This window comes from Wyeomyia smithii, chromosome 3, assembly GCF_029784165.1.
Source record: "Wyeomyia smithii strain HCP4-BCI-WySm-NY-G18 chromosome 3, ASM2978416v1, whole genome shotgun sequence".
In the NCBI taxonomy this organism is placed as follows: domain Eukaryota; kingdom Metazoa; phylum Arthropoda; class Insecta; order Diptera; family Culicidae; genus Wyeomyia; species Wyeomyia smithii.
The window spans coordinates 254,456,944-254,471,417 of record NC_073696.1 but is presented as its reverse complement, the minus strand read 5'-3'; the positions used below and the strand labels follow the sequence as shown (position 1 = coordinate 254,471,417).

The window sequence follows — 14,474 nt, the reverse complement described above, 5'->3', positions numbered from 1 at the left end:
TCAAATAAAATTATTAACAATTTTCGACAAAAATCGTTACAATCCTCAATTGCTACGATAAGCTCTCTTTATAGCCAATAAGTTAGCAATTAAGTTAGTTGTAAGTTTACTTCCCCTTTTCTGACAAGTAGGTTTAAATCCCTACGAATGATAAGTCCTAATTGCGAAAGCAAACAAATCCTAACAATTAAAATTACAAATTTCTAACAGTGTTGAGAAGTCACCATTTGTGATTGGACACACATACTCATTATTTACTAATATTTATCATAAATACTTAAGCTACTAACAAATCCCCCCTAAAAAAAAAAAAAAAAGTAAAGCAGTAATCTTAATGTTAATTGTAATGTTTCCATGTAATAACGCTAGTCAAAGTGCCATTCTTTGTCGGTTGCTACCTACCTGCTTGTTTTTGGTTAAGAAGATTATTTTCTCCGCTTGCTCGATTGGCACTTGAAAAGAAAAATTCTCTTTTGTCGGCTATTTTCACCTCCAAACACACAATATGATAGTGCTTTCATACGATATGGCTAAGCCATACATAAATCATCGTAGAAGTCCTTTCAGATGAATTTCTTATGAAAACAGAGCGAATATGTTATCGCACAAAGAGTCATGTGATATCTTCATACAATCATTCTCGGAAAGACTCTAATTCCCGCAAAAACACATTATAGCCCAAAACGTGTGATGCTATCAAAGCGACCCCTTCTCCGGCGTTAATTACCCGACCGTTTTTCGCTTACCTGAACATTCTTGAATTTGTGGGAGCAGATGATTCCATTAAACAGACATTTGATGTGGCTCCAGCACCGTGAAGTATCGCACATCCCATCGATGCTGCCGGCGCCATTGCGGTCACCATTATTCAGTGGCTCGAGCTCGTCGGGGGCTGAAATAAAAATCGGAGGGAGAGAGAGAGAAAAAAAAACACACACTAAATTTAATTTGCAGTCGCTGTCAGTGGGGAGAAGATCCCTAGATTCAATATTTCCCTTCCGACGAAATTGATACTCTTCAATGTCACGCCGTGTGGACATTTCACCGTAGGATATTGTTTATTAGAACATCAACATCAATGTTCACTTTGTTTTCATCATGATCATCATCATCGTCACCATCATCATCATTATCATCATCATCACCAGCACCCGCAGTATCGTAGTCGTAACCATTATTGCTCAGATGTTCTCATACGCACTGCCGCTACCAGAGGACTATGGAAGAACTCATTTGGTAGAACAATATTTATTCTTCTTACTCAGCAGTACAAGGCCCAGAATGGTATTAACGGTAGATGCTGTGATTCTGTTATGGGAAAGCGCATCTTTTCGGTTCGGTACAGTACCTACATTGTGCCTTCACTCTGGTGCGTAATACTCCAGACGAGTAGCATGAACTCGGTTGCGGCAATGAATGGTGAAAGGTTAACCTTCGAGCTCGCTTAGAGACCGAGACATGTAGCGCAACAGGTGCTATTAATAAACGGTTTTTTTTCACTCTCACGTGTAGCAGTAGCTAGTAGTGATGCGGTAGAGTGGAATTTTGCAAGAAAATTTATTTTAATGATCTCCGTTTCACGAGGAGCACACCATTTTGCCATTAGTTTTGATGGGAAAATCCCAGACAACAGACAACAGGCATGACATGACTTGTAATTTTTCGTCATTTGTTATTAAATTTTTGATAGTTCCGTCTTACTTGACATGTCGGATAATTTTAAACATTTTCATTATTCAGGGTGTTAGATTCCTTGTTGGAATATCTGAGGGACTGATAAAAAGCCATATTATGCCTTAACGTATTCAGAGTTGTTCAATGTTTACTAGGTACACCCTTTACATGTCCAAAAAATGTGAAAGATAACATTTTAGAAGCAAAAATAACTAAAAGTAGTACTTTCAAATCGCCTGTGGTGTTTCCTCACAAAATAACAGAAGGGTTGTGTACCAAGCAACGAACGCGAGGTTGTTGTAAAAGTACAAAAACCTATTTGTTACATAACTTGCACTCTTGCATTCGATGGAAGTAGATAGTAAGCACTCTCAACCACGCAACAGTTTATTGCGATATTGCGTGTTGCATGTTGCAACTGTGCGGCTAAGGAACAACCAAATTCTTTTCGTGCTGACTGATGACTCTAAATGCTGTTGAGTCCAATTACCCGTCTTTGTTAAGCGTTCCAACATTTATATTGAATTTACTAAAACGATTTCAGCATTTTCAGCAGAACACGCCAAAGTTTGTTTTGAAATCGGATTAGTATAAACCACTGTTTAAGCACAGTAAAATCGAATTGTGGTGAGGATTTAATTTAAATTTAACCCCCAGATGGTCTCGAGGTGCGATGCTGGCCTGACAAGCCAGTCGTCGTAGGTTCGATTCTCGGCTCGGGAGAGACTGTTAGTGTCAGTAGGATCGTAGCGTTAGCCCCTTAATTGTCCTATATACTGAACAGTCGGCTGCGAAGTTTGTGTATAAATAAACAGAAGGTCAAGTTCCAAATTGTAACGTGGGACCAAGGCTTTGCTTTGGTGCGGATTGGATTACTGCGTATATGTAACGGATTTTGACAACAATTGCAATGTGATGGAAAGACTTCTGATATATAGTGAAATTTTTTTTTACGTACCGTAAGCCGGGGTGAGATTGGGCCACTGGAGGTGAGATTGTACCATACAAATCCATTGTTTATCAGCCATCCCATGGCGATCACAAGACCAATCTTTCATGAATAAGTTTTCTCGAACTTGACCAAGAAAGACTAGTCTTCTGATCCGGAAGATATGGCTGACAAGTCACGGGTAGGATGGCTCAATCTCACCCCGGCTGACGGTACCGTGAAAACATAGCATAATAACCATATAAAAAGATCTCACGCCTAAGACTTCTCACTCTTGTTGAACATATTCAGGTCTATTATGTGCATATTATGAGCGAATTGTACAAGTTGTAACCTTATAATTTAAACTGTTTTAGGATATTGAAAAAAATATTCGAATCGGAACAATCGTTATAGACCTAGGCAAATACAAAAAGGACAACGATTGGAAACTTGGCACTTGGAATGTTAGGGCTTAGGGTCAGAGAGCTGCAGTAGGCGATAGTGGAAGTAGCAGCCATACAAGAGATGAGTTGGCCAGACTTGCCATTTCTTCTCAGAGAATCACTAGCGTGTAAGAGGATATTTTTCACTGCGGAAACAACTGCTTGCACACTGGTGGGCAAAGCGACGCACGTGCTTGAAGAAAGCAGCCAATATGTAGCTGCGAGGCATGTAAAAAACCGCGGTTAAATATTAAAAATCTCTTCAGAGAGATAATAAACTGGCGTGAACACGAAAAGTATAATACGCTCAATAACTACACAACAGAGCTCACTACAGTGCTTTTACTGTGTGTCTTTTAGGCATATATCAAAGAGGGAAGCATATTGCGTATCTCGAAATTTAAAAAAAAAACTCTGCCTCACGTCACGCATGTTTTCTCTCAGAATGTTATCGAATTTATCTCAGCAGTGCTCACCGCGGTGTACCACTGTGTATTCTCACAAGAGTGATTCACCACTCTTGTTTCGCTTAGCTGTGAGCAGCAAGCGTTTTATTTTCCTGTGGATGGCAGAAATACAACACAAAGAAGAACACAAAGGTTGTGGTGCTACATTGCTACATGCAGCGCTGTTATGCTGGACGAGAAGTAAGCGGTGAATATTCGCTCTGCTCTTCCCACATATTGAGGAGAGTAACAAGCCTGACGTTAGCCAAAAACCGGAGAACGTGAATTCCGAGTGGTAGATCCTACCGCGGGCACTTCTTTCAAGTACTGCATCTATAAACGAGCGACAACTAAAAATTTGGAATTGTTTCCTACTGTCAAAAAAAGGTGGATGATCTCAAAGAAAAACGGATCTTTTCTCATTAAGATACATCGATTATGAACCAAAAAAATTATTGAAGATTTCCGTTACCGGCCTTCGAACGAAGCTTTCTCATGATGTCGGAACAAGAGCGTTGTAGGGTCTTCACGACGACTTTTCGGATGCATCCCTTGATTCTACTAATCAACTGTGCGGTTCGTTGATCTCCAGTTATTTCTGCACAGACGGAACTCAAAATCCCAAATAAATCTTCCACTGGACGACATTCAGGTAGATTCGTTGGGTTGCGTATTTGAGGTACAAATGAAGTCGAGTACAATGGTAAATAGGAACTCATGAACAATGATTTAGACGAAACGGGAAAAGTCCTTTTCTGTCCACTGCCCGGGCCGCTGTTCCCCTACCTTCTTGACGGATTATTGTTGAGGTTTGCAGGAAATTATACACAGTCGAAACCGGAAGATTTTCGTTTTTTGAACAGAACTGATCATGCAAAAACAAAACAAAAAATAAGGAAAAAGAGAACTTTCACAGACATACTCTCCTTCCTCTTTGAGTGTGTTTGTTGTGGAGTAAGCGAGCATCAGAAAAATTCCAAATTTTTAGTTGACACCTGTTACGAGTTCTACGAGCTCCTTGAGAAAACATATGGAGAGTGCTCACAACACAACATAAAAATCGTGGTCGGAGATATGAACCGTACAAGTCGAACGAGAGAAATTCTTTCTCCCCGTTGCACAGTGGTTTGCCCATAGGCCAAAAATATAAAAAAAAAGTTTTTTTTTGTTTTCTGGTTATCATCGATTCGATCGATCGATTAAAAACCTTAGAATAAAAAAGAGCTATTTTTGTCTCCTATTTTATGAACAGTTTGCTTTTGAGCACGAGGTAAGTGAAGGTGTTCGACACTTGCAAAATCAGCTTAAGCAGTAGGTACGTGTTTTTAACATTGTGAATATATCCGCTGTGGAACAAATTCTATTGCGTTATCTGCTTATTTTCATCATGAACCTTCAAGAAACAGGTATGTTTTGCTATTGCGTTGTTGTTCGGATAGGTGTGTGTTGAACTGTAATCATTATTAGTCGTGATAACTTGAATTGTGTTTGAGGGTTTTTCACGCCAGATTAAGCAAAAATTTTGCATAGGATTTGTTAGCGTGAGGTCCAAAAATCGCGCGAAAATCACAACCGAAGCGGACACACTATGAGCGAATTTCAAGAAGCGGGATGAAATAAAAAACGTGCGTGGTTACTTCTAACAAAATTATATTTCTAGCTGTTTCGATGTACAATGTGTGGTTTTTATAGGTCGTTTAACAAAAGAAAGTTGATTCGCATAATGAGAGAGATAAAAATTGTGGATTTTGGAGTCATTGATGCAGGGCGAAAACACTCTCGCTCGCGATTGCAGCAAATAGGGTTCGGCTACTCATTATGGCTCTAACATAAACCGCCCACCAAATTACGAGCAGTAATTTCAGACCCATTTCTTCCTGGCACATATTCGTTGTTATCAAGAGGAAAACGTCGCAGCTTCCTGGCGTCTCTGCGGAAAACACCCTTGCCAGTTTTGACCGAGACAACTCGGACACGGCCATCGGTCCCAGGGAAAAGCTCCAGAACACGACCCAATGGCCATTGCTGCGATTTTTCGTTATCTTCAACAAGAAGCACAAAATCTCCTTCTGCGATGTTAGGGGACGATGTTTGCCACTTCGTCAAGCCATTGCACTCGCTTGTTGACCAAAAAATTGTTCACTTCATCACTGTGTTTGGTTGCATCTATTTGATGGTACAGCTTTCTAAGAAGTCTCGCTCCTGCTCTAAGGTTCGTGGCATTGTCTGAGTACATCTTACTGGGCAGTGCCCAGTGGGCACTCCGTATCGACTAGCGAAACGCGTAAATGCAGCAATAAATGATGATACACTTAGATCCGAGACAGCCTCCAAATGCACTGCGCGTGTCCCCAAACAAACGAACAAAGCGATGTAACCTTTCGAGGATACTGCACCCCGTGTTCTTCGTCCGATGATTCCTACAGGACCAGCGTAGTCGACTCCCGTAATGGAAAATGGGGGAAGTGGCTTTAACCGATCAGCGGGTAATTGTCCAAATTGTTGAGCTATGCGTGCTGGTCGAGATCGATTGCACGTTAAACAATCACGATACACCTTGCGAGCGGCACTAATGCCGCGTAAGATCCAGAACCGTAAACGTGTAGCTGCCAACAGCGACTGAGGGCCACAATGCAATTTCTCCTTGTGCTCGTGAAGCAAAATGAGTGAAGTCAATATCGAGTGCCGGGGTAGCAAGATCGGATGCTTATTGTCATAGCTTAAATCCGATTGCTGCAACCTGCCGCCCACCCTGACGATACCGTTTTTATCTAGGAATGGATCAAGCTGATATAATGAGCTACCACGCTCAACGTTGAGGCCACTTCGCAGTCGGTTGAGTTCTTCTGAAAAATGTTGCTGCTGTATGTGTTGAACGTACTTTTCCAAAGCGAAATCTATCTCATCCGAAGCGAGACGAAGGGAACCACGGTACTCAGGGTGTCCAAAACGGAGCATCCGGGCGGTTACACGAAGTAGAAGCTGAAGATTCGGATAGTACCGGGCCATCATATCATCCAGAAAACGATTGTCGTTTACAGTCAAACACACCACGGCTGTAGTTCTCTGCTCTCTATCTATCTGCCGTCGCTCATCTGTATTGAGATTGTCGATTGAAGATGATTCGCAATTTAACGTCGTTGCCTCCCAGCTTGGTCCACGCCACCAAAGAGAGTTTGCTTGAAGTTAATCGGGAAATACACCCCGCGATACCAGATCAGCTGGGTTGTCGAGAGTGCCTACGTGAGCCCAGTTGATATAAGGTAGATGTGACGAGATCTCTGCACGCGATTCGCCACGAAGGTCTTCCATCTTGCAGCACCCCCTGCCAGCCATGCTAAAACAACTTTGGATTCGGAGAAGGCCCGAATCTCGTGGAAAGTAGTAGAAGAAAGAGCTTCTCTCACATTTGATATCAGTCGTGCGAGAATGGCTGCTGCACGTAATTCCAATCGGGGTATGGTCATTCTGTTGTTGCCTATTGGTGCCAGTTTCGATTTGGCACAGAGAAGATGGGACGAAGTTCTGTTGTCATCGCTTATGGCTCGGATGTATATGCAAGCACCCATTGCTACGTCGGATGCATCGCAGTAGCCGTGCAGGTAGAGACGAGACCAATTTCGCATGTCGATCACTCTTCGCGGAATCTGAAAAGAGTTGAAAAGCGAAAACTTTTGCACCAAAACTAACCAACCTTTGGTTAACTCACCGGGGGGAGTCGCATCCCAAGCCACCTTCAGCTCCCACATTCGCTGCATTACCAGCTTTGCCTTGACTATAATTGGTGATAGAAGGCCAAGCGGGTCGAAAAGGCTGGCTATTCGCGATAAAATGATTCGCTTTGTGGGCTGAAGGATCTCGGTTGGCTGGTATGAAAAATGGAACTCGTCGCTGCACGGCTGCCACTGCATTCCAAGAGCCTTGATGGTGCTGTTTGGATTCTCATCAATGGGAATTTTCACTTCTAAATCGGCGTCAGGAACCCCTTCTAAAACTTCTGCGCTGTTGGACGCCCACTTCCGGAGATGAAATCCACCGGCAGCAAAAATTTCAGTCAACTGCAGCCGTAAGTTTTTTGCTTCTGCCTCTGACGAAGCACCAGTCAGAATGTCATCGACATAAATGCCTTTTTCCGCTTTCTCTACAGCTACAGGATATTGATGCCGAAACGACTCTAGAAGCTGCTGCACACATTTTGTAGCCAAATATGATGCACTTTTTGTTCCGAAGGTGACGGTATTTAGACGATATTCCTTAATGCATTCCTCATTAGTCCATCTCCACAAGACTTTAAGCAAGTCACGATCAAGCTCGTTCAGCCATATCATTCGATACATATGCTTTGCATCGCTTGCGAGAACGATCGGTGGAAAGCGAAATCGAATTAAAATATTGATCAGTGAATCTTGCAAAACAGGACCGCACATGAGCACATCGTTTAATGAGAGACCACTCGTCGTCTTTGCCGAGGCATCAAAAACGACTCGACATTTGGTGGTCGAACTGGTTGTTTTGAGCACGCAATGATGTGGGAGATAAACCGATTTGCTATCTGTGTTGGTATCACTAACGAGTGACATATGCCCAAGATCGATATATTCGCGGATGAACGCATGGTACTCATCTTTCAATTGTTGGTTACGATCGAGTTTTTTCTCTAAGTAGCGAAGTCTTTTCTCAGCAATCTGCTTCGACTCACCTAGTTGGGTGGGATCGCGTAAAAACGGGAGACGAACGACAAACTTTCCTGACTCATCTCGTATAGTATGATCAGAAAAATGTTTTTCACAAAGTTGCTCTTCTTCGGTAAGATGATTGGATGCTGGGAGATACTCTTCAAACTCCCAAAACTTACGTAACTGCTGAGAGAGAGTATCCTCGGTCGGGGCGAGGAGACAGGTCATAGTGTGAGAGCCATACGAATTATTGGCCTCGTTGTAACGGCCAGCTACTACCCAGCCGAGTTTAGTGTTTTGTAGTGTAGGTAAAGTGCCGTCGGTACTGAGGGTGATTTTACCAGGCTCGAGCAGCTGAAAAAAGAGTTCTATTCCCAGTAGCACTTCTACCTCGCCAGGACGATGAAATAGTGGATCAGCCAGATGAATTGATCAGGGAATTGGCCAATCTACAATGTTTGCAGGCTTGCAAGGAAGCATTTTGGTGATTTTTTCTAACACCATACACGACGTGGATGTGCGAAAATCGGTGCATCGTGAGGAGATGGTTATATCGGCACATCTGTCAACGTGTGCTGGGGTAGATGAGATGCCTTCGAGGTTCAGGTCGGCTGCTTGCGTTTTGAGACGGAGTTGCCTACACAATTTATCGCTGATGAAATTGACTTGGGAAGCACAATCTAAAACGGCACGGCAGGCGTGCGGACGTCCATGGCTATCCAGCACGTTGATAGCGACGGTGGCAAGAAGAACATTCGATGCATCGGGACCGTTTGGTGAGTCGAGGGCTGAAATCAAAGACTGGGCTGAAAGTTCTGGATTTGCCGGGGCCATGACCGCCGGACCGGTGGAGTGTGTGTTTGTGGATGGCATATTCGGGTGCAGTAAAGTGTGATGGAATGAATTGCACTTTCTGCACGTACCTGATTGGCATCTTTCACCGGGATGAACTTTCAGGCGATTGTTGCAAAGTTTCATACGGTTAACGTGAGCGATTCGATCCTCGTGATTCATATGAAGGAACTTACCGCATTGGTATAATTGGTGGTTTTGTTTGTTGCATACGTTGCAGGACGTACTATTCGTGGCAACAAATGCGCTAGCGTTTTTGCATGGAGGTTGAAATTTTGAAGGTTGGTTGAAGGGCACACTAGTCTTTATTCTCGGAGGCTGAAAGGACTGAAGGGCGAAACTCCGAGATTCTATAAACTTCAGAAAGCATTGCAGATTAATGTTTTCTTCATCCATTTCGGCTATCTTCTGGCACCACAACTGCTTTGTGTCCGGATCTTTCTTTTCGCTGGGAATGTAAAGAAGCCACGTGTCTCGATCTTCCCTATTCATCGCCTGCAAAGCTCTTATAACCTCATCAGATACGTCATGCAATGATCGTAGACCGTATGAAGACGGTGACGTAAGCGTGGGCTGAACCAAGAATTGCTTTATATGTTGATTAGCGATTTCTCGTGGTTTGTCGTACCTGGTTTTTAGCTTGTCCAGCGCAGTTCGATAGTTAGCATCCTCTATTTTTAAATGCGAAATCAAGGAAGCCGCTTCACCAGCCAAATTCGTTTTCAGGAAATAGAGCTTCTGACTGTCCTTTAGCATCACATTTTTATGCACTAAGCTGTCGAACAAATCGTAGAAAGATTGCCACTCTAGGTAATCGCCACTGAAGACCGGCATATTCATATGCGGCAACTTTAAGTCAGACAATGGAGTTGCAGCTTCGTTGGGATGGGTGACGGCACTAGCAATGGACGGCGCGGCCATGCTTGTAGACATCATGCGCAGAAATTCTGCCTGTTAATCGGCAAGCTGCTTTATAATGTCAGGCTGGGCAGCACGCTCAGTTGCAGCGTTATCGCGATCTTTCACTGCTTTCAGAATTTTCAACAAACGATTTTTCAATGTAATGTAGTACGATTCAAATCTCGCCTGCTGCTGCACCGCATCTTCATAGGCTTGATCGTCCTCACCAACATCTAGTATTCTCTTATGCACGGCACAAAAAGCAGCCCAAACCTCATTTAGGGCGTCTAGTTCGGTTTGCACATCAACTTCTTCGGCATCTGTGCCTCTTAATTTCTCCAATGCTTCCGAAATACGTTTTAATCGCGGTTCGAGCGATTTTCGTTCGCGGACGAGTTTATCCATCTTTGTGGATTTCGCGCACTTATTGTCCAAAAGTTATTTTCTACAGATTTTGCCAATACAGAGTTGCCAATTGGCAGAAGCACTCGGGGCCTGTATGGCGGCGACGGGGCCAATTTATGAGCACTAGCGATCACAGAGCACGCGGTTCGCGGCGAAACGTTCGCGACCCGGCTCGAAGGACCATATGTTAGCGTGAGGTCCAAACATCGCGCGGAAATCACAACCGAAGCGGAAACACTATGAGCCAATTTCAAGAAGCGGGATGAAATAAAAAACGTGCGTGGTTACTTCTAACAAAATTATATTTCTAGCTGTTTCGATGTACAATGTGGGGTTTTTATAGGGAGTTTAACAAAAGAAAGTTGATTCGCATAATGAGAGAGATAAAAATTGTGGATTCTGACGTCATCGATGCAGGGCGAAAACACTCTCGCTCGCGATTGCAGCAAATAGGGTTCGGCTACTCATTATGGCTCTAACAGGATTTTTTTTCGAGAAGGCAAAACAATTCATAGCTGTCGCATTTTGAAATTTAATGATCAAATTTTTTGCCTACGTTGTAATGACATTGGTATGCCAGAAATTTTGCAAAAAGTTGAATAATGACAGTCCCAGAAGAGCTTGTTATAGTCAAACAGAACTCAATTCTGTCGATTTCAGTAGTTTTCAAAAAAAATGATTTATGACCGCCCTTTTCATGCAATTCGAACCACTGTGCGTTTTTGGTATAGGAAGCCTCCACTCTACCACCAACGGCAACGGCTAGTGAACATTCGCAGCACATCTGGAGACACCAAATAGCAAACCTGCTCCCAGATCGACCACATGCTGATCGACGGCCGGCACTTTTCAGACGTCAGCGATGTGCAGTCTTTTCGGGGGCCGAACGTCAATTCATACCATTATCTCGTGGTGTGCGAGATTCACGCCTTGCTGTCCATTAAAATCAAGATCGAAGGGAAAGATAGGTTTGAACACTCTGAGGCTATTAGCGGAAGGAGTTACTGAAGAGTACACTCGGACAGTTGATGGACGGATTGATGAACATGTGGACCTGAACGAACAGTGGAAGCACATCCACCCCGCAGTCAGTAAACAACGCGACAGGGGATAGGCATAACAGTGGGAAACACGTTTAGTGGGTGTAAGGAAGCAGCAAACCTTGAGACAGATCCTAGACAAGTTTCGAGAACACAACTTGCAAACACATCATCTGTTTAGAGATTTCAAGGCAGCGAACGACTCAGTGAAACGCATCGAGTTGTGGCAGATTCTCTTGAACATGGTTTCCCAACAACACTTTTTTTCACAAAATAAATACACTTTTTTAGAAAGTACATATTTTTAGGAAAGACAAAATTGTTATCTTCGACTTTGGCCAAGACGTCATACCGATCAAACAAACGTTTTAACGTTTAAACCTAAAAACGGACGCTGATCCTTCCGGTGACCCTATACTGACATGAATCGTGGACGTGGAGAGTGGTCGATCGGCGAGCACTTGGGGTCTTCGAGTTTATTATTCTGCGATCAACACTCGGTGGCAAGCAAGAAAATGGAATGTGGCGCAGGCACCTGAATGACGAGCTGTACGAAGTAAACGTTGATATTTTAAAGCTGATGAAACACGCAAATTACAGTGAGCCAGCCACGTAGCACGTATGGCGTATGGAAAAGATAATTTTCAGAAAAGACTCGGATAGAGGCCAACGATTCGACGAGGATGCCCGAGCATCGGGTGTGAAGTTTCCTATTGTCCTACTTTGTTGCCCAACGGTGTGAACTTTTGTAATAAATTCATGTCGTACTTAAAGGAAGTTAAACATGATTGAAAATAATAGCGACCCGATCAGAAAGAAAAAACAAAAATGTAACAGAAGTTGTTAGTTTGTTACGGGAAAAACCTTACAGGCTGTGTTTTCAAATTGGTCCCGTTATGTGTTAAAATAACAGGAATTATAACAGAAATGATTCTACTAGTATCAAACACATATCAAAATTTGTTACTAATATATCAGCTTTCTAACAAAATAAGATAGTATATAGAACAATATAATAACAAACATTGTTAGAAACAACAGGTTTTGATATAAACGAAAAATTAGTTAGACTTGTTTCAGAACTACTTCATTTCACGTTTTGTTATTATAACTCATTCAGATTCAATTTTGTTATCAAAACTATATGGAAAAATACAAAATCGTATCAAAATTTGTGATTTGTATCTCACGTCGATAGAATTTTGTAATTTTTCAGCTATGCTCTTCTGATCGGGGAATGATCATTCAAAGAAGAAAAATCAATTGGAAAGCAGCGGCTAGAAAAACAATAATTCGCCGTCTATACCTAATGCTTGTTGTTTTGGTATAATATTCTATCGACCGTTATTATCTCATGTCGTATTTCGCCGCTCGTCACGATTTGGAGCATTATGCACTTTTTACGTATGCAGTTCCTCCCGGTAATTGGCTCTTTAAACCTAAGACTTGGACAGATTCAACTTTTTGGCCACACTCCTGAACGAAGCATTGTGACTCCGCGCAAACGCTTTCACAACACGCCCGTGAACCTGATCACCGATGAAACATCCATTCTGACCGCATTTCTCCTTCCGTTCGGTGCTCAGAGTTTCCTAGTAACGTTTAATAACACGACTCACCGTTGACTGCACAATTTCGAGTTGTTTTCCAATGTCCCGATGAGAGCGTTGACGATTTTGCAGGTGCTTGCGCAAAATCATTTCACGATATTGCTCTTCGGGTAATTGCTTTTTTTTTCAATTTTCGAAATACCAACAAAACGATATAAACACTAAGGTGGGGAATCGTTATATGGAAAAAACGAAACTTGATAGCAGAAAGCCAGAACCAAGTTTTTTTTGTTCTATTCGGGGCCCCAAACAATCCTAAATTTATCGGAAGTCGATTGGTTTTGTCTTCGCTTGGCGCATTGCATTCCAAATTTATATGGAGATTTGTATGGAAAAACAAACATTTTTGCATTTTCCATTTTAAAGAGCTCAAAATGGCCCAAACCATAGGTTTCATGACTTCAGATGGTAGGTTTTTTGATGCCTAACAACTTGGCCGAAGACACTAAAGAGCTAGGGTGTCTCAAAAAAAATACTAGAGCTGTTCAAAGTTGATTATGTCGAAATTTATGTTGCAATTCATTTTTTCTGCCAACACTGCCAGTGTACGGGCGTCAGTCAGATTTCCATCTGAAGTAACCTCTGAAACACGTTGTAGACTCTACCTACGCCTAGAATATTGACCTAAATTTGTTTGCTTGATCCAGTTGAGTGTATAAACTCGTTACGACAGGTTACTTCTGATGGGAATCCTACTGACACCGGTGCATTGGTAATGCTGGCAGAAAACAAGATTTTCTGCATTTAAATCGACATACTCAACTTTCAACAGCTATAGCTCTTTTTAGGGACATCCTAGCTCTTCAGTGTCTTCTGTAAAGTTGTTCGGCATCTAAAATACTATACTTTAACATAATGTAGTGCATAATTAGAGCATTATTGAGCTTTCTAGAAAGGTAAATGCTAAAAAGTGGGGTTTCCCATATAAATTTTCATACAAATTTGAAGTGCAATGCGCCAAGCGGAGACAAAACCAATCGACTCCCGGTAAGTTTAGGGATGTGTGGGGCCCCAAAAGGAACCAAAAAAACTGGCTTCCAGATAATCGGTATAGGATATCTATTCTTAACAACTCATTAAAAATCTGTCTATATACTAGAAAAGATAAATAAATTCACAAGTTCGATAATTGGAACGACGAACGATAGTTTGACAGTTCGCTCCTCTGCGGTGTTGTTTTTGTTAATCTATGCAAGCGGTAGGAGCCGTAGCTTTCCGTATCGCAGTTCATCCTGTTTTTCACCGATTATCACGAGGTTAATAATGGATATAAAGGTAACTCTAAAGTATAATCAAGTGATTTTGCTTATATTCATACCATATTATTGATTACAGCGAAGCACCTTTCCGATTCCGGAACCCAGCATTTCAGCTCCCCTTCCAGTGGAAAGTTGTAAAAAGTACACGGAAGACTCTCTTCGACGGGCTGCTGTCGCCGTGAAAACCAATGCCGGAAATGGAGCGTCGTGGTTTTCCCTGTACGAAGCATGCCCTTAC

General features: G+C 42.4%; 1 protein-coding gene across 1 annotated transcript in view; it reads right to left on the bottom strand.

Moving 5' to 3' along the window:
- The window catches only part of LOC129729790 (adenylate cyclase type 6), a 358,700-nt gene that overhangs the window by 124,701 nt on the left and 219,525 nt on the right, over window positions 1–14,474 (bottom strand). Inside the window, exon 5 of the mRNA XM_055688611.1 lies at window positions 747–892. Coding sequence (XP_055544586.1) covers window positions 747–892 — 146 coding nt within the window. The remainder of the gene's footprint in view (window positions 1–746; window positions 893–14,474) is intronic.